Source organism: Marmota flaviventris, chromosome 1, assembly GCF_047511675.1.
Source record: "Marmota flaviventris isolate mMarFla1 chromosome 1, mMarFla1.hap1, whole genome shotgun sequence".
Lineage (NCBI taxonomy): Eukaryota > Metazoa > Chordata > Mammalia > Rodentia > Sciuridae > Marmota > Marmota flaviventris.
The window spans coordinates 216,279,945-216,303,989 of record NC_092498.1 but is presented as its reverse complement, the minus strand read 5'-3'; the positions used below and the strand labels follow the sequence as shown (position 1 = coordinate 216,303,989).

Genomic DNA, 24,045 nt, shown 5'->3' with positions numbered 1-24,045 from the left:
GAGAGAGAGAGAGAATTTTAATATTTATTTTTTAGTTTTCGGCAGACACAACATCTTTGTTTGTATATGGTGCTGAGGATCGAACCCGGGCCGCACGTATGCCAGGCGAGCACGCTACCGCTTGAGCCACATCCCCAGCCCGGTATTATTCTTCTTTAAAGGTCTCATATAACTCAGTTGTGTATCCTTTCAGTCCTGGGCTTTTCTTGGTTGGTAGACTTCTGATGGTGTCCTCTATTTCCTTGTTTGAAATTGATCTGTTTAAATTGTGTATATCATCCTGATTTAGTTTAGGCATATCATATGCCTCTAGAAATTTGTCGAAGCCTTTGATATTTTCTATTTTATTGGAGTACAAATTGTCAAAATAATTTCTAATTCTCTTCTGTATTTTTGTAGTGTCCATCATAATATTTCCTTTTCCATCACAGATGTTAGTAATTTGAGTTTTCTCTTTCTCTTCATTAACATGGCTAATGGTTGAACAATTTTATTTATTTTTTTCAAAGAACCAGCTTTTTGTTTTGTCAATTTTTTCAATCATTTCTTTTGTTTCAATTTTATTGATTTCAGCTCTAATTTTAATTATTTCCTGTCTCCTACTGCTTTGGGAGATGATTTGTTCTTTCTAGGGCTTTGAGATTTAATGTTAGGCCATTTATTTATTGACTTTTTCTTCTTTGAAAGAATGAACTCCAAGCAATGAACTTTTCTCTTAGAACTGCCTTCATAGTGTCCCAGAGATTTCATTATGTGACATTTACTTCTAAGATTTTTTTAATCTCCTCCTTGATATCTTTTGCAACCCATTTTTCATTCAGTAGTGTATTATTTAGTTTGCAGATGTTGGAGTAGCTCTTTTTATTATTGATTTCTAATTTCATCCCATTGTGGTCTGATAGAATGCAGGGTATTATCTCTACATTTCTGTATTTACTAGTATTTGCTTTGTGGCATAACATATGGTCTATTTTAGAGAAGGATCCACGTGCTGCTAGGAAGAAAGTGTATTCGCTCATTGATGGATAATATACTCTATATATTTCAATTAAGTCTAAGTTATTGATTATATTATTGAGTTCTATAGTTCTTTGTTTAGCTATTATTTGGAAGACCTATCCAGTAGTGAAAGAGGAGTGTTTAAGTCACCCAGAATTATTGTGTTGTGATCTATTTGACTCTTGAACTTGAGAAGAGTTTGATTGATGAACATAGATGCTCCATTGTTTGGGGCATATATTTATAATTATTATGTCTTGTTGATGTATGGTTCCGTTAAGCAGTATGAAATGTTCATCTTTATTCCTTTTTATAAACCTTGATATGAGGGTGGAAACCGATGCTTACTTACATAGGCCATGTGAACGTTATATTTTATCCCAACCTTTCACCTTCAGTCTGTGGGCATCTTTTCCTATGAAATGAGACTCTTAAGGGCAGCATATTGTTGGGTCTTTTTAAAAAAAAAAAAAAAAAAAAAAAAAAACCTCTATCTACCAGCCTATGTCTTTTGATTGGTGAGTTTAAGTCATTAACATTTAGGGTTATTATTGATATATGATTTGTATTACCGGTCATTTTTGTTTATTTTTGGTATTTAGCCTGACTTGGTTTCTCCTTTGGATTGGCTTTTATTTTATTGTAGTTCTTCTCTTTGCAGATTTTCATTTCCTCCTCGTGGAATATTTTGCTAAGAATGCTCTGTAGTGCAAGTTTTCTTGCTGTAAATTCTTTTAGTTTTTGTTTATCATAGAAAGTTTTTATCTCATCATCAAATTTGAAGCTTAATTTTGCTGGATATAAGATTTTTGGTTGGCATCCAATATCTTTTAGAGCTTGGTATATGTTGTTCTAGGATCTCCTAACTTTGAGAATCTGGGTTAAAAAATCTGCTGAGATCCGAATTGGTCTTCTCTTATAGGTAATCTGATTTTTCTCTCTTGTGGTCTTTAAAATTCTATTATTATTCTGTATGCTAGGCATTTTCATTATAATGTATCTTGGTGTAGATCTGTTGTAATTTTGTACATTAAGTGTCCTACAGGCCTCTTGTATTTGATTTTTCAATTTATTTCTCATGCTTGGGAAATTTTCTGCTATTATTTCATTGAAGAGATCATGCATTCCTTTGGTTTAAATCTCTGAACCCTTCTCTATCCCAATAAATCTTAAATTTGGTCTTTTGATGGCATCCCATAATTCTTGGATGTTCTGTTTATGGTTTCTTACTATCTTCACTGTGAGGTCAACTTTATTTTCAAGATTGTATATTCTGTCTTCATTGTCTGAGGTCCTGTCTTCCAAGCGGTCTAGTCTGTTGGTGATGCTATCTATTGAGTTTTTTTTATTGTTTCTTTCATTTCAAGGACTTCTATTTGGTTGGTTTTTTCAGTATCTCTATCGCTTTCTTGAAACAATCTCTTGCAACCTATACTTGCTCTCTTTGTTGGTATGATCAATTTTTGCCTGTATCTGCTCACTCAGGTCATTCTTTAATTCCAAAATCATTTTAGTTATGTATATTCTGAAACTCCTTCTCTGACATTTCACCTACTTCACTATCTATGGATTCTATTGTTGTAGTATCTTGGTTTGTTTGGGGCAATTTCCCCCCTTGTTTTTTCACGATGTCTATGTGTCTTCCTCTCTTGCAGTGTAGATCTGAGGTATTATAGCTTCTGTCCTATTGTATTATAGCGTACCTACAGGTAACCAATACCTCACTTTTAAGGGAGAGATCAATATTATAGCACTCATATAAACAGAAATGATGAGTTCAGTTGTTTTCACCCATATAATCAATAGGTTTGCATAATGGTTTACAGTTTCTGATGGTGGAAGGAGGGAATAAGGGGTTGTCTGACATGTTTATGAGGTAGGAAGTGAGAATATGGAGGAATTAGATTATATGACGTTTTAATGGTATTCACTGTAATGTTTCCATGACTCATGGAAAGATGGAATCTAACTGCTTGGTCCTTGGTATTCTTAATTCAAGTGTGCCAAGGACAGGTCAAAACAGGAAAAGAAAGAAAAAATAGAGAATGAAATGCAGAAAATGAAGGTAGATTACAGGGATTCCTAGTCTTCTGCTTGGGGTCTCCAAACATTCTTTGTAAGCTGTTGGCTATTTCTGCATCTCCCCTCTGGCTCTGCTGGGAGAGCAGGGCTTCCTCCTGCGCTGGTTCGCTGGCTTTCTCTGAGCCCATTCTGCCCAGAGTGAGACCTGCTGCACAGTGGTGTCTGTTTCTCTTAAACTCAGCGGAGAATTTTCTTTGGGTGCCTTGGGGGGTAGCTGCATCTCCTGCTCTGAGTCACCACTCCCTGGATGCTGCCTCTGACTGTTGCTCATATTAACTGTCTTCCAGAAACAAATGTTTTTGGTTTTCAGCTGGTTGCTGGCTCCGAGTTGCCTGCAGTTTTCCCCACAGTCCCCTTCCTTTTCTGGTTTCCATCTCTTTTTCTCGCCACTCTCCTATCTTCTTGGTAAACTCCTTGCCATACTCTATCATTTGCTAATTCTCTGATTACAGTGCTCAGTCCTTGTCCAAGCATTTTTTTTTTTTGGTAAAATTCTATCTTTTGTTTCAAATAGCATGTCTTTTTATTTTCATGATTCAAATTCTTTATGTATCATCTCTATCTCTTGTTGATTTGCAATTAGGCTTGTTTTTAAAAAATATTTTATTCTCCTCATATATCATTGCCTTCTTTGAGGAGCTTAAATATACTTCACGTGAATCCACTTTGAGATTGCTCGATTGGTTGTTTTATTTTCTCTCAGTGAAATCACCTCTCAACTGTTCATTGCTTGCCTTTCCTTACTAATCTGTCCCATGTACAATGAATCTTAATTTAATTTTGTTTTGCTTTATCCTTTGCAGTGCTGGGATCAAACCCATCACCTTATGTGTGACAGGCAAGTGCTGCTCCACTGAGCTGCGTCCCCAGCCCTCTGCCCGGAACTTCCTTTGCCGGCTCCAGTGGAGGATGTTCGCGGCTCCCTCCTCCTATATAGCACTGCTGCATCTACCTTTCACCAGCCTCCATGAAACTTCATCCCACAATTTGGACTTATGTGAGTGCTCAATACAGTTTTAATATGCTGAACCAGACGAAGAATAACCCAGGGTTCTGCAGCTCAAGATCTAAGACCCGCCACCTCTCAGACCAAAGCATTCTCTCCATGGACACAGCATTTTCCACAGCCCCACATCAGAGTCATGAAGCTCCTCATCTCACACTTATTCCTAAACACACCCACAATCAGACACATTCTAGAACCCAGCACAGGAGCCAGTCTCATTAAAAGAGAACAAGCAGAATTGCAGGACACATACTGGGCTGCATCCTGGCTATTGTCCTACTCTAATAGAAGCACAAATAATGGGAAAATCTCAACCTATAAGGAGAGAAATAGATAATCACAGTACATTAATCCACAGGAACTGAGAAACAAGGAAGGAAATCGTGTACTAGAACCTAAACGTGAGTTGGCTTCTGCATTGGCTTTGAGGCTCTGGCTCGGAAGGCCTGGATTCAGCGTGAGTACTGGCTCCACAGGCAACGAGGAGCATATGCACTCATGGGGGTTCTGCACGTGGGACTGGTGTGCAGACACGCTGGCCACACAGGGGATGTTCCATGGCTGCCCTGGACACTGGGTATGGGAGGCTGCCCCTCCCATCTTGGGCAGTGGGGGACGCCATGCCATGCCTGAGTATTTCTGAGGAGCCCTGCCTGGCGGGCGCCCTCTGGCCTTCCTCCTCACCTCTTGCTTGGCCTCCTCTGGGGCAATCCACTTTCATCACTGCAACTGGAGTTGGTGCAAAGGGTCCTTGACCCAGGCTTGGGACCAAGTCTTCCCAAAGGGATTTGTCCCTGGGGGCCTTGCTGTCTGTGGACGTGGATGAACTCATGGCACCTGCGGGTGGAGAGGGTGATACACATGTTTTCCAACTTGTGTTTTTCACCTGGACAAGGACCTCAGATGCTAGCCCCAGGGCAGAAGGTGTTCCCGATTCCTACAGGGAAGAAAGGAGTTGGGGCACAAGAGTGGCCTCTCCACCCAACACCCTAACAAGCCCTCAGAGACCCAGGCACCTGCCCCTGTGGCGGATGTACAGCTGGCTGACCTCCCTGGCACTGCAGGTCCCCTCTGCTGGGCTCAGGGCTTGGCAGATGCTTCTTAGATGCTGACCTTGACTTTTGCCTTGTTTATCCTGAAATTAACCCTCCTTTTAGGCACAGTAAGCATTCCCAGATGTTTGAGAAATAATGACAACGTATACAAGGATGGAGATGTGGTGGTTGGCGGGTTCTTTCCACTTTCCACATTTCAGTACAAGCTGGACAACGAATTGACAGGCGAGTCCATTTATTCCCTGCGGTGAGTGCCATTTCCATTCATGTATTTTCTGTGTGATTATCAGGATGAATAATGCCAAGGGGTCTGGAAGGATAGAGCCACTCTCTCTCCTATCCTTCCCAACCCACCACCCAGGAACCACTCAGGATTTTTTTTCTTTTCTTGCTGAGTACTTTCTGCCCTTTCAAAGGGTAAGAGAGGATTTTGTTTTTCTTCCTGTGAGTTCCCCTTTGCATGTGTGACAGGTGAGAGGGACAGCAGTCTCCACCTTGGTTCATCATCTCTGTCCCTCCTGAGAGCTGCCAGAGCATGAGGTCAAGTGACATCCCTTAGAAAAGCAACCCAAGCCCCTGACCTGGGCTCAGCACTAAGACACTGCCATAAACTGTCACTCCACAGAGCCGAGGGTCTGCTGAAGCTTCTTCCCTCAGCATATAGTCCCTGACACCCCTACAGGGGGCCACCAGTGTTCATTCCCCATCTGCTCGGGCAGACTTCTTACTGGGGATGTTTAGTCATTCTTTTGAACAATCTGTACAACATTATTTCATGCCAGACGTGCTCTATGCCTCCAGGAGCTGGAAGTCAGGCCAGGAATGAGATCCATGAGATTTTTATGACCCTCCAATGTGATTCCGCTTCAGCTGGACACACAGGACCCATCTTTTGACTTGGATGTATCCACATCATTCTGTGGTCCATGTTCTGATTAATAAACAGATAATGCTGAATTCCAGAGGATTCCAGCTGACAGTACTTCTCTGAGTAGGGGGATGTCACTAAGAGTAAAGATTCCCCATGTCCCTAATCAGATACTGGAGTGACAGGTGTGTCAATGATACCTGCCCACTTTTGGGAAAAAGAATATCAACATTTTGTTTTATTTTATTGTACATTGACAATTTATAAATTTAGAGAGTACAAAATGATGTTTGATATATGTATATAATGGGGTATGAATGTATCAAACTCTACTTATCATCTTAAATAATTATCATTTTCTGGTGAAAACCATGTTTGAAATATTCTGAGGCTCATTTGCTAAATACACTCTAGAAATGTTCGTGACATTTTCTCTGGTCCTGCAGGAAAGTATTATTTCCTTCACAATTAATTAAAATATTTTGGACTGATTTGATATGTGCAAATGTTTTTTCATTGATCGTGTTATATTTGTAGTTATATTTTGTAGTTGAGTTGATCATATTTATACATACTCTGTTAAGAATACATTCTTGAAAGAGTTGCTCTTTACTATTCTATTTAACTATAGACTTTTCCATTTTAAAAGAACAGTTTTCATTTTGAGGAAGATATATTTGGTTGTCAATTACTGTAGATATTTTCATGATGTTGTTCCTTGTTTAAATATTTTTGAGTGTTGCATATTTAAAGTAGAAAGAATACAAGCCTTCAGGTAGAGTGAAGTCTCATCATTTTTTTGTTTTATTCTTTATGCCTGTTAGTCAATGTACAATTATATAAATAGACAAAAGTTGATTTTAGTACTTTATTTTTCTACAAGAACAATTGAAAGCCTCTGGATTTTATTTTGCATTAATATGAGTATATATACAACTTAATTTTGTTGATGGTGGTGCTGGGAATTGAACCCAGGGCCTTAGTGCATGCAAGGCAAGCACTCTACCAAGTGAGCTATATCCCCAGTCCCTATAACAGCTTTGTAAGACATAATCATTTGTTTCCACCACTGAGAACATTATTTCTAACTTCCTTTTTCCACTTTTCTGATGCAGGAAGCACTTATGCATAAACCCAGGTCATTTCTCTACTTTTCAATTCATCCTACTGATGCATCCATGTTTTCTGAGACCACTGCTGCCTTTAAAATATTGTAGTAATTGATGTTATTTTTCTCATTCTTCCCTTATTATTCGTAATTCTTTTTAATAATTTTCTAAACTTTTCATGTTGCCAGAATGCTAAGAAAATTTTGCTGTAACTTTGTAAAACACTTTTTGCAACATCTTGCCAAGATATACCTTTGGTAGCACCTTTTGGAGAATAGTGACATCTTGCAACATGATTTTAAATGTTTTTAGGTTTTTAGTAGAATTTTAAGTTTTATCCAAGAAGTCAGTTTAAATTTTCTTATGTTTCTTATTTGCTACATACATGTTCCCATTAGCATTGACTGTTTTTTCTAATAGCCATTAGCAATTGCGGAGTCTTTTAGTACTTGGTTGGCCTCTGAGCATCTTTCTTAGTTCTGTTCCCTTTTGTATTTTCCATGCGTTTCCCAGGTGAATAAATACTACAGCCTGGTACTGTTTCTATTCTCATTTGCCTATCATTTGTGCACATCTAATAGCTTAGAAAATCCAATAGATTATTCTATTGCTAACAGAAATTATTGTCTGATTTTATGGGAATGCAACTGACAGAGATTTTTCATCATCTTTATTCCATTCCAGTAACAGGAGGTCACAGAGTGCCAACAATGCAGATGTCAGTGTTCACAGTGTTGGCTCTGGTGTGGGGCAGCAGAGTGCCTGTTTGTGCAGCCCATCGCTGGAAGGGTGTGAGCTTACATGCCCAACACCCCCCTGACTCACCACACGTGCTATAGGTATTGATGTGAAAGAATTTTGGTTTTATCACTTAATTTTGTTTTCAATTGTCAAAATTATATGTATTTATGTGGTGCAGTGTAACACTTTGGTGTATGGTTTCATCATGGAATGAATATATCAAGCTAATTAACATATCAATCACCTCACATGCCTCACCAAGTTGATGGGCTAGGACAGGGTTATTGTTTTAGTTGTTTTGTTAAAACAATGTTAAGAAAATCTCCTCCAACAGAACACATATGGTTCCTCAGAAATAAATGTTTCCTTTTATGAAATGTTTTCTATGCTTCAATGAACATAATGGGACTTTTTCCTTTGGAGATAGATGGATATTAAATATGAGGACTTACAAAGATTATTTAAGATTCTATGCAGGACAATCTTTGTTCTAATTTAAACTTGGATGTTGCTAGTGAACTCATGTGAATTCCATCAACAACAGACATGCTCTGTTTTAAGAGTTTCTTAGAAGACTGTGTATCTATTCCTGAGTTTTGGAAAATAACATCAGAAATCTATATAGGCTCTGAATTTGCATTTTTTTCTTAAAACTTTTGTGGAAACCATATAGTTCTATTTACATATTTTCCTCTCCTTATTTTACTTTTGTGTGGACTTATGAAACTATATTTTTCTTTTAAAAAACCACAATCTTTTCCCTGAAGTCAAAGGAATGGATTCCCACTTGCCTGTTTGGCTTCACTTATAATCTCCCTTACCCAATGTTGTCAATATTTGCTTTCCCTAAAGTATTTTTCTTCATTAGACTTGTCTGAATAATGTCAATCATAATATTCTTTACAAAGAACCAGATCTGCTGATTATTTTTCTTTTAGACATACTTGACATTTTTTTCTTACTGTTTCAATCTCCAGTCTCCTCTCCTGAATTATTTAAAATTTATTTCATTTCTCGTTTACTGATAGTTTGTGAGTAAAAGTCTTAATTCACATACTCTTATTTTTTTACATTATTTAAAAACCATGATGCTCAGAGATTTTCTTTTGAATCAGACACTTTCTTTTGCTTCATTCTTTCCTCTTCTCTTTCTCTTGAGCTCCTTGTTACCACTTTCTAATTGATGGTGTCATGATTTGGATATGAGGTGTCTCCAAAAGACTCATGTTACCTAATGGAGCAATGTTCAAAGGTGAACTGATTAGCTTATGAGAGCAATGGCTGAATCCGTGGACTAATCCACATGAAGGATCAGTCATTCGGAAGGACTACTGTGCTGCGTGGTAACTAAGACGGCGGCGTGACTAGAGGAAGTAGGTTGGGGGCACGCCCTTGGAGTTTAGATTTTGTCCCTGAAGTGCCTCCTCTTTCCAGACCATCATGAGCTCCAGGGCTGCTCTTCTGCCCTGATGTTCAGCCAACTCAGGCCCAGAGCAATGGGACTGCTGCCATGGACTGAACCTCTGAAACCACAAACCTAAAGTACACTTTTCCTCCTCTACTTTGCTTTTGTCAGGTGTTTTGGTCACAGCTATGCAAGTATAATCAACACAGTTAATTTCAGTATTTAATGAGGATTTTTCTAGTGTGTGGTTTAACCAACTGGATTTTAATTTTGCCTGCTCATATGATGAGCTACTGAATTGCAATTTCTGTGGCTAAACCAAGGAGATACACACACACACACACACATACACACACACACCTCTCTCTCTCTCTCTCTCTCTCTCTCTCTCTCTCTCTCTCCTGGGGGTTTTAGAAATTCTCCATTCTTTTTTTTTTATTTCACAAATATGAATTACGCATCACAGTTTTGAGAATTTCTTTGCTGTCTCTTTTCTTTAATGAAAATGCAAAGACATGAATTTGGTTTGTAAATTCATTTTCCCCCATCTACAGTTAAATGAAAGGAAAGAAATCAAAAGGCAGAATTTTGCTGGGCATCAGTGCACACGCCTGTAATCCCAGTGGCTTGGGAGGCTAATACAGGAGAATATTGAGTTCAAAGCCAGGCTCAGCATGGGAAAGCTGCTAAGCAACTCAGTGAGACCCTGTCTCTAAATAAAAAAACAAAAATTAGGACTGGGGATGTGGCTCAGTGGCCATGTGCCCCTGAGTTCACTTTTCACTACCAACAAAAAAAGGCAGATTTTATTTCTGGAAGTATGAGCAACTAGATAGATTTAACTTCATAAGGTGGAAAGATGATTCATAAAGTGCAATTTTAATTGCATTCATGAGCTTTCATGATTTTGTCAAAGAAATCTCCTAGGATAGAAGAAATCCATGTGAGCAAATGAAATTTGGAGTTAAATGATAGCAATCCAAAAATTAAAAGAGTTTTCTTTAGGTCACAAGCAACTTGGAGCAACTGAATTTGGGACTTCCAGGTTAACTGGAAGTCATAGAAAAGAAAAAATACTCAACTAGGTATCACCTTACATGACAAAGAGCAGAAGCCAGTGACATTCTTCTTGGAAGAACAGATCCTAGACGTAGAGGCCAGGCTTTCCATAAGTCAGAGTCTCATAAGGATGAGTTTAAGTCAAAGTGCACCAACACCCAAGGGAACGAGGCATTGTTAATGATGACAAAACAAATGATACTGAAAATAAAAAATAATAGGATTTGAGCCCCAAATCCTCAACTGTTTGGTGTACTAACTTCAAAAATATAGAAGGACTGTTATGCACTATTCACAAAAATAAAAGATGGAGTAATAGAAAAAGGAGGAAACTGGAAACTATCAAAAATGATCAATTTGAAGAACAGCACTAAAGCCTTTTAAATGTTAAAACTTTAACTAATAGATGATATAGGACACATGCATGTAGAGAACTAAATTCTAATTCTGAAGAAAACTTGGGACCAGCACAGAAAGTCAAGGACTAGGAAACATGAAATGAAAGTACACGTGGAAGAGAGAATGAAAAGAAGAACAGGAGACCAAAGACAGTGATTCCCCTAGGGACAGCTGCAAGGTGAAGGGCCCGTGAACCATGCAGACCAGGTGACACATCCACTTCAGAGGGCATAGTCTGCTGTGCACATCAAATAGAAGCCAAGAAGTTCTAGAAAAATAAATTAATTGAGAGCAAAGAAAGCCTGTTCATAATCACAAAAAAGGGCAAATAATCAATTCTTCAGTTAAATACAGATTCCCAATGGAATAGAAAAATCACAGATTTACAGAGAAATGCTAAATAAAAACCACATGGAACAGTGCCAATTCTAGATAAGGCAGGAGCTATAAATATGCACTAGGCAGACACCAAGCAAAACAAACCCGGGGCTATTGTGAAATCCAATACCACGAGAAAAGGGAAAACTCATCTTGACAAATCAAAGGGCCCATTGAAAACAGAATAAAATTTCAACCAATCACAAAGAAATAGTAATTGTTGGGCTGGGGATGTGGCTCAAGTGGTAGCGCGCTCGCCTAGCATGCGTGCGGCCCGGGTTCAATCCTTTGTTCAATACAAACAAAGATGTTGTGTCCGCCGAGAACTAAAAAATAAATAAATAAATAAATAAAAAGAAATAGTAATTGTTATATTACATATTATATTATTTTAATATTATAGCACCTCAAGTATAAAGAAAGAAAAGGAGGAGGAAGAGGAGAAACAAGTTATGTTATTTGCTTTAGCTACAAATTTAAAGGCCTTACAGAAGCCAACTATACGTGCAGATTGACTTGATCCTTAATTGGGGCCTTCATTGTTAATTAGGTCATTGACTCAGACAGTGCAGGCTGCTATAACAGCATACCATTTGTATTTGTTGTGGCTTACTACACAAATATCTATTTTTTCACATCTCTGGAGGACAGGAATTCCAAGACCTGCACATGCTGGATTCCCTATCTGGTGAGGGTCTCCTTCCCAGTTCACAATGGCAGCCTGTATTTTCGATGTATTCTCTTCCTGCAGAGATGAAGCAAACTCTTGCTGGGCTTTCAAAATGGCACTAATTCCACTTCTGAGAGATTTGGCCCCATGACCATATCTAATCCAAATTAACTCCCAAAGATCTCGCATTCTAACACCATCAGTTAGGAGGTTTCAACGTAGGGAAACAAGTATTCCATTCATAAAAGACATTGCTTTTGATTGAAAGATAATCATGGTTGGAGTCTTATACCTAAAGATCCCTCTGCCCTCTATGCAGGTTGCAACCCAAGAACTACCAGTATGTCCTGGCATTGGTTTTTGCCATTGAGGAGATCAACAGGAACCCCCATCTTTTACCCAACATGTCTCTGGGATATGAGTTTCATAATGTCGTGCACAACCATCGGTTGACCATGAAGAGCACCCTCATTTGGGTCACAGGGCTGGGAATGGCCATCCCTAATTACACCTGTAGGAAAGAAAGCAAGTCAGTTGCATTACTTACAGGAACAGTATGGACATCTTCTGCCCAAGTTGGGACCCTGTTGGAGCTCTACAAATTTCCACAGGTGAGGGTGGGTGGGAAGAGGTTAGACCATTTTCCTTTGTTGCCTTTCTCAGGGGCCTACAGACAGTGAAAGGAGAAGACAAAGTGTATACCAGGTGACACGTCCACTTCAAAATGTTTCAAAGGATAAGGACTCAGAGACTGCTTAGGTATCCACATTTGCTTTCTTTGGAATAGAGAGGAGAAAACAGATCAAAGGGTTTCCCAGAACATGAGCACTAGTCAGTACCCTTACAGAATATGGAATTGGGAGATGATTAGAAAAACTAGACAAGCAAATGTTCAGTTCTACCACTTCAAACTGCTGTGTGACACCTGTCAGTTCTGAGAGGGTGCCTGGTGCCAATTCTTTTCCTCACATGGCTTCCATGTTCCTCACCTTCAGCTCACCTTTGGGCCTTTTGAACCCATCCTGAGTGACAATGGCCAGTTTCCTTCTATCAGATGGCCCCCAAGGACACATCTCTGGCCCTTGGCATGGTGTCCTTGATGGTTCATTTCAGCTGGAACTGGGTGGGACTGGTCATCTCAGAGGATGAGAAAGGCATCCGTTTTCTCTCAGACTTGAGAGGCGAGATGGACAGGAATGGAGTCTGCATGGCCTTTGTGAATATGATCCCATCCAGTGTGTCATTATACCTAAAAAGGCCTTACTTGTATTATAACCGGTTAATGACTTCAACAGCAAATGTTGTTATCATTTTTGGTGATATGGACTCTTCCCTGAGCATGAGCTTTAGAACGTGGGACTATCTGGACACTTGGAAAATCTGGGTCACCACCTCCCAATTGGATGTAACGTCAAGTGAGAGCCATTTCATCCTGGACCCATTCCATGGCGCACTCATTTTTTCTCAACACCATGGGGAGATTTCTGGTTTGAAACATTTTATCCAGACAGCGAATCCTGCCAAATACCCAGAGGACACATACCTTGCTAGGTTGTGGTGGATGCATTTTAACTGCTCAGTCTCAAAGTCTGAATGTAAAACATTGGAGAGCTGTTCTTCCAAAGGCTCCTTGGCATGGTTACCACGGCACCATTTTGACATGGCCGTGAGTGACGGGAGTTACAACATATACAATGCTGTCTATGCCGTGGCCCACACCCTTCACGAGATGCTTCTTCAACAAGTAGATGGGCAACCAGTGAAGAATGGGAAAGGCCCAGTGTTCTCCCCCTGGCAGGTAATGTCTCTAATTGGGTGGTGTGAACTTCACCAAGGTGTCATCCTTGAAGGGCTCCACAGGGGCTCCAACCAAGAAGTGCAGGATCCTTTCCCCAAACACAAGCACTTCTGTACTCTTGTCACTGCTAGCAGGTAAATCTGTGCCTGGATGGCAAGCAAGAACCAGATGCCGCTGGCCAGGGGGAAAGGAGCTAGGAATGAAGATCCGTGTTCAGTTAGAGAGCCCTCAACGTCCTGCCCGCCCACTGCTCTCAACAGGAGAAACCCCCTTCCAGGATGCCCTTCATTGACAAGCAGAGAACTAGCTCCCTAACTGCCTGGAGGACGCTGAGCATGATGGACAGTTTGCAGAAGGGGTCTCATGCAATTCTGCACCACTTCAGGCTCTGGTGGCCTGACCTGGCTGACAGGTGCTCTGAGACCGAGGAGAGGAAACGGGTGTGGAATAGCATGCCCACTGACCATGCAGGTGTGCCTGGGTTTGGGCATCTCCTCCTGAGCCTGACCGATACTGTAGAAACACTCTGACCACACCAGTCAGAATTCATACCATGTCCATGTTGTATTCCATCAGGTGCCTGTAATAAAGTTGAATTTTTAGGAAGGGATAAAACAAAATGTGCAGAATTCAGTAATCCAGGTTTCTTCTTAACTCTGGATCCCTCTCTTATCTTGGTGCTTCTCTTTCAGCTGCACCCCTTTCTGAAGAACATCAAATTTAACAATCCTGCAGGGGACCCAGTGAGTATGAATCAGAAAGGACAATTGGACATAGAGTATGACATTCTTAACTTTTGGAATTTTCCGGAAGGCCTTGGACTTAAGGTGAAAGTTGGAACGTTTTCCCCTTATTTACCACAGGGTCAACAACTGTCTCTATCTGAGGACAAGATAGAGTGGGCCACAGGAGATAGACAGGTGGGTTGGACCTGATCATAATTCTTTGCACTACACTTAAAGAACCAAAATTATATGATGGGTCATGTGCCTCTTCATGTGGTTAGTAAATGGCCACATCTGGATGTTTTTCGTATCATATTTCACCTTTCATGATTTCCTTAGTGACTTTCTGATGGTTGGGAAATAAACATGTGCATTTGACCATGGGTTTCTAAACGTCCATATGTATCACATTTTCCATGTAGTTGGTCTTTTATCAATTAATTTTGGGTAGGTATATGCAAAGTATATTTATTTATATATTTATTTTGTAGAGAGAGAGAGAGAATTTTTTAATATTTATTTTTTAGTTTTCTGTGGACACGACATCTTTATTTTATTTTTATGTGGTGCTGAGGATCGAACTCAGGGCCCTGCCCATGCCAGGGAAGCGCGTTACCACTTGAGCCACATCCCCAGCCCACAAAGTATATTTATTAGTGGTCCAATACTCTAAAGCATTACAGTTATTATGGGACTGGGTCAAAGTTCCCTCTTGCCAACATGTATTTGAATTTCTTAGACTCCCAACTCAGCCTGCAGTATGAGCTGTAGACCTGGATTCAGGAAGTCCCTTCAGGAGGGAAAGCCTGGCTGTTGTTTTGACTGCTCTCCCTGCCCAGAGGACGAGATTTCCAACCAGACAGGTGAGTGCATGCCTCAGGAGAAATTCCTGGGATCTCCTATATCCCCCAAACCATGCAAGGAACTTCCAATTGATATGGAAGAGAAATGAGGGACAAAATTCTTCCTTGCTTAAGTTAAAAACTCAGGTGTGATAATCAATAGTACCACCCCATGAAATAATAAACCTCCTGTCCCTTGAACCACATGCTTTCACTCTGCATTCTAGACCCACCTCACACAGTGTAGTCCCAGGAAATGTCTTTTGACACCGAACAGTAGCCTAAGTTTCATATCCACCTGTGAATTTAACACATAGTGCTATATGTCTCCACTTTCAGCTTCTTTGAAGGTACATTTGGATCACATTGAAGATGAGGGTCTTGCATAGCCTTACTTTCTCAGTACACAGCACTGTTCTTGATGCAGGGCAGGTGCTCAGAAAGGTTGTATTTGACTTGAGGAGTAAATATTGCTGCAATGTAGAATGGCTATGGTACAGGGTACTCCCAGTAAGTAGCCTGTACTTCCTGCTCTCCCCTAGCTTACCCTGCGTGAGAAACAGCACATAGAGAGGTGAACTCAAGGTATCCGTTACACTGCACTAGATGCAATCACAAAAATTCTAGTGTGTCATGGGTGATGTCATCTACATGCTTGAAGGTTGGCATAGACTTCTTGAAAGTGGTGGTAGTGTCTACTAATGATGATCACTAAGTGTGCACTAAGAATTGGTGGAGTATTAGAAATGGCTAATTACAGGGAGTCACCATTTCATCTGATAGCCAGAGAACCTAACAGACATACACAGTGCAACCTCATGTAAAAAGGTGGTTGTGAGTGTTGGGAGAGGATGTGAAAAAGGAACACAAGTCTACTTTGAGCTGCTCAGATTTGACATTAAATGGTGATACAGGAAAACCTAGTCTAGAGTGGGGATTTTCTACTTTTTGTGACTGATATGTAGCCTAATTTGTAACACATTTCACATTATTTCAGTTGATTTAAAGTATACTTATTCTGACAACATAGTCCAGTAAATGAGCAGTTTGAGTGAAGGTTCTCTATTGCACAATCGGTGTGTGGTAAGCTATTTGCTGGCTCGTGTGCACAGTTCCCACCAGCTTCAATTCCTATGTGCTTGGGAATTTAAACATACTCTTCTAAACAGACCAGGGGTTATGAAATACCAACTATGTGAGAAAGACTAATTCTCTTTCAAGAAAAATTTCAAAAACCAGACAGAAAGTGGGTCCTCTATAAAGGTCTACCAAGAATTGTTAGTGTCATGAAGATTTAAGTCAACCTGAAAAGCTGCAGTGTCAACAATGGTTGTCAAGGATGTCAAGAAATAATCTGAACAACCCCATATTTATATCTTAGAAGTGTTTTTTAAATGTTTTACATGAACTATTGTCTAAAAATTCTAACACATTTTTATTGTGGCTAACAACTTCACTGGTGAATGCTATCAAACATTCAAGAAGACACAGTAGCCACTTAGTCAGAAGCCTCAGCAAAGTGAAAATCACAATGGCAACGGGCTGCCACCTCACCCCAGTTAGAGTAGGATTATCCAATATAAATAATAGCAAACTCTGGCTAGGATGCCGAGAAAATGACCACTTATCAATTGTTGGCAGAATGTATGTGAATACAGACAACATGGAAAACAGGATGGAGTTTTCTCAAAAACCTAAGAAAGAAATACATATGATCCAGCAGTCCCAGGACTGAGTACATGCACAAGGAAATAAAATTAGCTTGCTTAAAAGATATTTTTACTCCCATGTTTTGCACTTTTCATGATAGCCATAATATGGAGTCAGACACACATCAACGTGTGAATGGATAATGAAAATGTGGTACACGTGCACAGTGAAATATTACTCAGGAAAAAAAGAATAACGAAATCCTGCCTTGGAAGGAAATAGATGGAGAAGGAGGACTTCATGTTACATTGAATAAGCCAGACCCAGAAAAATAAGCATCTCATTTCCTCTCCCATATGTGGAAACCAAAAAAAAAAACAAGAAACAAACTTGACCTGAAAATGAAACAGTGACTATTTGAAACTGGGATGGTTACCTGGAGAGAGAGGGGAGAGGATGGAAGAAGGGTGGATGGATCCAGTTCCTGCAGACTGCATGCATATGAGGGAATATCACAGGGAATCCCATTAAAATACACAATTAATATGCACAGACAAAAGCAAGATATACAAAGGAGTAAGGAAATTGAATTTCTTTATGCTAATAGGTTAACTTTTGTTGTCAACACCGAAATGCTCATTAGAAGAAAGGAAACATACAAGCCACTCTCCTTGAACGAAATTCACATATGATTCAAAACGAAAAGAAAAGAAAAGCAATCCCACCATATTTTAGAAAGGGACTATATCATGACCAAAACTGGTTTATACAATGTTAAGTAAACAGAGTCCCAGAAAAAGAAACAAATTATAACCAAACACCTGCAAACGGATAATAAAATGCAGTTCCCATTCCTTTTACACTAAATCCAGAGAAACAACTCTTAGCACAGGAGTAAGAAAGATGGGTTTAAATTCTACTAAGAGTGTCCTAGAACAGCACAGCAGGCACAGTGCACCTGAGGTCAGGTTGAGGACAAGCACAGGTCGAGGACGCGCACCGCCACACCTGCTCAACCCCACACCAAGTCCTACCCACAGCTGGCCCCAGAGGACTGAGGCAGAAGGAAGACCATATTGGAAAGGAAGTGACGCACGGTGTTCATTCAGATGATATTGTTGCATGAACAAAAAAATCCAAATGAATTAAGGAGTCAGTCATTTATTTTTGTGGGAACCGACTTTCTATTTCCTGGGTGCAAACTGCTTGTTTCTATTACTCGTCTCGTTGTTCTCAAAAAAGAAAATTTAAAAGATAACACAACATTTAAGCTTGTGAAATATATAGAAATAAGTTTAATGGCAATCTTGAAAGAATGATAAAAATGAAAGAAGACTGAAGGAAGTGGACAAATAAGGCCCATCCCTGGCTGGAAAGACACAGCACTAGGAAGGTAGTGGGGCTGGCTATCAGAGCTGGTCTGCGGGTGCCAAGCCATCCACTCCACACCTGCATGTTCTCGGTGCACACTGCAGCTTTGGGCTGGGAGGACTCAGTCCCCGTGAAATCGAGTACTGTCATCTCTAGATGCTTGTGACTTAGCAATTCATTTCCTTCCGATGGTCTAACAAACTTATCCAGACCATATTTGGGGAGAGAGGCAGGTGTTTTATGTCCTCCAAAATCCATATGTTGAAACTTAGCCCTAAGGTGATGGTATGAGGATGTAGAGCTTTGGGTGGTGTAGGATCAGGCGGTTTCCACCTTCCTTAATAAGATTAGTGCTACCATAACCAAGGCCTGGGGAGTTTGCACTCACAGCCAGGTGGGGACACAGCAATAGCCACCTTCCTTGCAACAGAGAGAGCCTGTGTCAGACCATGGACAAGAAGCTCTGCCAGCCTGAACTTCCTGGGTTCCAGAAGTGGTAATGGTAAATGTGTGCTTTCATGAACTGTGAGCTCAAAGTTAGTTCATTATTGTATCTTGAACACACTAAGAAGTAGGTATGGCTTTGTTGTTAGATAAGGAAGATGGTGTCATGAACATGCAATGCAAGGTAAGTGGATGAAAGAAACAATAGCTATGTTTTCCAAACCATAAAGAAGATGGGGAGTGCTGACTGGGAATCATTCCTCCCACAGCTCTTTCATTCACTACCCAAAGCAACAAGGAAGGACACTTTGGCTAAGATTGTTCAGTGCTCTACTTTGAGAGGGCCTCAGAGTAAGAGAATTACTGACCCAGGACTGATGACACTCTGCATTTCTCACCAGACATGGACCAGTGTGTGAAGTGTCCAGCTCATCAGTATGCCAACACGGAGCAAACCACCTGTCTCCAAAAGGCTGTGACATTTCTGGCCTATTAAGACCCCCTGGGGAAGACTCTGGCCTGCACGGCTCTCTGCTTCTCTGTACTCACAGCTGCTGTCCTTGGGGTCTTTGTGAAGCACAGAGACACCCCCATAGTCAAGGCCAACAACAGGGCTCTCAGCTACATCCTGCTCATCTCCCTCACCTTCTGTTTTCTCTGCTCTCTGCTCTTCATTGGCCGTCCCAGCACAGCCACCTGCATCCTGCAGGAGACCACATTTGGACTGGTGTTCACTGTGGCTGTTTCCACGGTCCTGGCCAAAACTGTCACTGTGATTCTGGCCTTCAAGGTCACTGCCCCAGGGAGAAGGATGAGGCAGTGGCTGGTGTCAGGGGCACCTAACTTCATCATTCCCAGCTGCTCCCTCATCCAGCTGACTCTCTGTGGAGTCTGGCTGGGGACCTCTCCTCCCCTTGTGGACACAGACACACACTCTGACCATGGCTGCATCATCATCACGTGCAACAAGGGCTCAGTCACTGCCTTCTACTGTGCCCTTTGATACCTGGGTTCCCTGGCCCTGGGGACCTCCACGGTGGCCTTCCTGGCCAGGAACCTGCCTGACACCTTCAATGAAGCCAAGTTCCTGACCTTCAGCATGCTGGTGTTCTGCAGTGTCTGGCTCACCTTCCTCCCTGTGTACCACAGCACCAAGGGCAAGGTCATGGTGGCCGTGGAGGTCTTCTCCATCCTGGCCTCCAGCGCAGGGCTCCTGGGCTGCATCTTTGCCCCCAAGTGCTACATAATTCTCATAAGACCTGACAAGAACTCTCTGAAAGGTTTAAAGAATAGAAAAGTTTTTTGAAAATAGACATTCTGTGGGTTTATCTCTTAAGTCTCTTTCACATTTTTAGGATCTTGAATCAAAAAGAAACCCAGTGTTGAATTCCTATATTCTAAAGCAACAGAAACTATTTTACTTTTTGGCCCACCTCCTTTTTAAGAAGAGTCATTATTGTAAAAGTACCCCCAGCTAGCCATCAGGCTACAAACCACAGTGGTATCTCACGATTATGGCTCTCCTTGAAATCATGGTACTGAACTAATTGCTATATTCTGTTCATAAATTGGCAGACACTTTACATAATTATATTTTGATAAAATAACACATTATGCTTGCTTCATTTTCTGTTTTTCTCTCTTATGCACTAGGTATTTTATTGTTTGCTTCATAAATTCCTTAAGATATTTTACCTAAGTAAAACTCAATTAGCCAAGTACATTGTTTTTACATAGATAAACTAATATTTATAGATATACTTCTTATTAAACCTCTACTGTCCAGCAATTTAAATGTTTTCTTTTTTATATAAATGTATTTATTTATTCTAATTAGGTATATGTGACAGCAGAATGCATTTTGATTCATTGTACACAACTGCAGCACAACTTTTCATTTCTCTGTACTCGATGTAGCGTTGCACCATATATACAGTCACACATGTACCTAGGGTAATGATGTCCATCTCATTCCACCATCTTTCTTGCCCACATCCCCCACTCATTACCTTTGCCCAATCAACACTCCTCCATTTTTCCCATGCCCCCCTCATTATGGATCATAATCTACTTATCAGAGAAAACATTCAGCCTTTGGTTTTTTGGGATTAGCTTACTTCACTTAGCATGATATTCTCCAACTCCATCCACTTACCTGCAAGTGCCAGAATAATTTTATTCTCTTTCAATGCTGAGTAATATTCCATTGTGTATATATACCACAGTTTCTTCATCCATTCATCTATGGATGGGCATCTAGCTTGCTTCTAGTTTAGCTATTGTGAATTGAGCTGCTATGAATATTGATGTGGCTGCATTACTATAGTATGATAATTAAGTCCTTTGGATATAGACTGAGGACTGGGATAGCTGGGTCAAACAGTGGTTACATTCCCAGTTTTCTATGGAACCTCCATATTGCTTTCCAGATGGGTTGCACAAATTTGCAGCCCCACCAGCAATGTATGAGTGTGCCTTTTCTCCCACAACCTTGTCAACACTTTTTTGTTGATATTCTTGATAACTGCCGTTCTGACTGGAGTGAGATGAAATCTTAGAGTAGTTTTGATTTGCATTCCTCTAATTACTAGAGACATTCAACATTTTTTCATATGTTTGCTGATTGTGTATCTTGTTCTGAGAAGTATCTGTTCAGCTCCTTAGCCCATTTATTGATTAGGTGGTTTTTTTTTTTTGGGGGGGGGGGACGTTGTTTTTTAAATTCTTTATATATCCTGGAGATTAGTACTCTGACGTGTGTGTGGCAAAAATTTGTTCCCAAAATGTAGACTCTCTCTTCACCACATTGTTTTCTTTGCTGAGAAGAAGCTTTTTAATTTGAATCCATCCCACTTATTGATTCTTGATTTTATTTCTTGCACTTTAGGAGTCTTGTTAAGGAAGTTGGGACCTAACTTGACGTGATGAAGATTTGGGCCTACTTTTTCCTCTATTAAGCACAGGGTCTCTGGTCTAATTCCTAGGTCCTTGATTCACTTTGAGTTCTGTTTATGATGAGAAATGGGAGTTTATTTTCATTTTGCTTCATATAGATTTCCAGTTTTCCTAGCACCATTTGTTGAAAAGGCTATCTTTTCTCCAATATATTTTTTGACGCATTTGTCTAGTATAAGCTAACTGTACTTATGTGAGTTTGTCTCTGTGTCCTCTATTCTGTACCACTGGTCTACAAGTCTATTTTGGTGCCAATACCATACCATTTTTGTTACTATAGCTTTGCAGTATTGTTTAAGTTCTGCTATTGTGATGCCTCTTGCTTCACTCTTCTTGCTAAGGATTGCTTTGCCTATTCTGGGGCTTTTATTTTTCCAAATGAATTTCATTACTATAAGGAATGACGTTGGAATTGGAATTGCATTGAATCTATATAGCACTTTGGGTAGTATCGCTGTTTTGACAATATTAATTCTGCCTGTCCAAGAATATGGGAGATCTTTCCATCTTCTAAGGTCTTCTTAAATTTCTTTCTTAAGTGTTCTATAGTTTCATTGTAAAGGTCTTTCACCTCTTTTGTTAAATTGATTACCAAGTATTTTTTTTTTTGAGGCTATTGTGAATGGGGTATTTTTCCTAATTTCTCTTTCAGAGGTTTCATCACTGATTAGTAGAAACGCATTTGATTTATGGGTATTGATTCTATATCCTGCTATTTTGTGGAATTCACTAATTCTTGAAGTTTTCTGGTGAAGTTTTTGGATCCTCTAAGTATACAATCATGTTGTCAGAAAATAATGATAGTTTGAGTTCTTCTTTTCCTATTTGTACCCCTTTAATTTCTTTCATCTGTCTTATTGCTCTGGCTAGAGTGTCAAGAACTATTTTGAATAGAGGTGGTGAAAGAGGACACCCCTGTCTTGTTCCAGTTTTTAGAGAAATGCTTCCAATTTTTCTCCATTTAGAATAATGTTGGCCTTGAGTCTAGCATAAACAGCTTTTACAATGTTGAGATATGTTCCTACTATCCCTAGTTTTTCTAATGTTTTGAACATGAAAGGGTGCTGTACTTTGTCAAATGCTTTCTCTGAATCAATTGATATAATCGTATGATTCTTATCTTTAAGTCTATTGGTGTATGTTAAACCAACTTTGCATCCCTGAATGAACCCCACTTGATGATGGTGCACTATTTTTTAAATATGTTTCTGTATGCAATTTGCCAGAATTTTATTGAGAATTTTTGCATCTATATTCATGAGGGATACTGGTTTGAAATTTTCTTTCCTAATGTGTTTCTGCCTGGTTTTGCTATCAGGATGATACTAGCTTCATAGAATGAGTTTGGTAGGGTTCCCGCCTTTTCTCTTTCATGGAATAATTCAAGAAGCAGTGGTATTAATTCTTCTTTGAGGTCCTATAGAACTCAGCTGTGAATCCATCTGGTCCCAGGCTTCTCTTGGTTGGTAGGCGTTTGATAGTGTCTTCTATTTCCTTGTGTTCCGTTTAAATTGTGCATGTCCTCTTGACTCAGTTTGGATTGATCATATGCCTCTAGAAATCTGTTGGTGTCTTTGAGGTTTTCTATTTTACTGGAGTATAAATTTTCAAAATAGTTTCTGATTGTCTTCTGTATTTCAATATTATCTTTTGGGTTATTTCCTTTTTCATCACGATTTTTTCTAATTTGAGTTTTCTCTCTCCTTCTTTTCATTAGGGTGGCTAAGGGTTTGTCAATTTTATTTGTTTTTTCAAAGACCAACTTTTTGTTTTGTCAATATTTTGAATTGTTTCTTTTGTTTCAATTTCACTGGATTTCTGCCCTGTTTTTAATTAATTATTTTCTGTCTTCTAGTACTTTTGGTGTTGGTTTGTTCTTTTTCTAGGGATTTGAGATGTAATGTCAGGTTGTTTATTTGTTGACTTTTTATTCTTTTAATAAATGAGCTTAAAGAAATGAACTTTCCTCTTAACACTGCCTCTTAGCAGTGTCCCAGAGATTTTGATAAGTTGTATCAGATTTCTCATTTACCTCCAATAATTTTTTTATCTCCTCCTTTATGTCTTCTGTTATCCATGCATCATTCAATAGCATATTTTTCGTCTCTAGATGCTGAAGTAGGTTCTATTTTTTATTTTATCATTGATTTCTAATTCCATTCCATTATATGATATGGATAGATTGAATGCAGGGTAGTATCTCTGTTTTTTTGTATTTGCTAAGACTTTCTTTGTGGCATAACATATGGTCTATTTTAGAGAAGGATTTATGGGCTGCTGAGAAAAAAGTGTATTCATTTATTGATGGATGGAATATTCTATATATGTTTGTTAAGTCTAAATTATTGATTGTTTTGCTGAGTTCCATAGTTTCTTTGTTTAGTTTTTATTTGGAAGATCTATCCAGTGGTGAGAAAGATGTATTAAAGTCACCCAGTATTATTGTGTTGTTGACTATTTGGTTCTTGTAGTTGAAAAGGTTTTGTTTG

The 24,045-nt window shown here is 39.7% G+C and overlaps 1 protein-coding gene across 1 annotated transcript; it reads left to right on the top strand.

Annotated features, from left to right (window-relative positions):
- Positions 1-12,097: 12,097 nt before the first annotated feature.
- Positions 12,098-19,907, top strand: LOC114083585 (vomeronasal type-2 receptor 116-like). The gene is given in 6 exon segments (XM_071610376.1): positions 12,098-12,382; positions 12,767-12,812; positions 12,815-13,569; positions 14,262-14,489; positions 15,034-15,157; positions 19,003-19,907. Coding segments are annotated over 6 exon segments (2,265 nt in total). The 5' UTR covers positions 12,098-12,175.
- Positions 19,908-24,045: the final 4,138 nt, after the last annotated feature.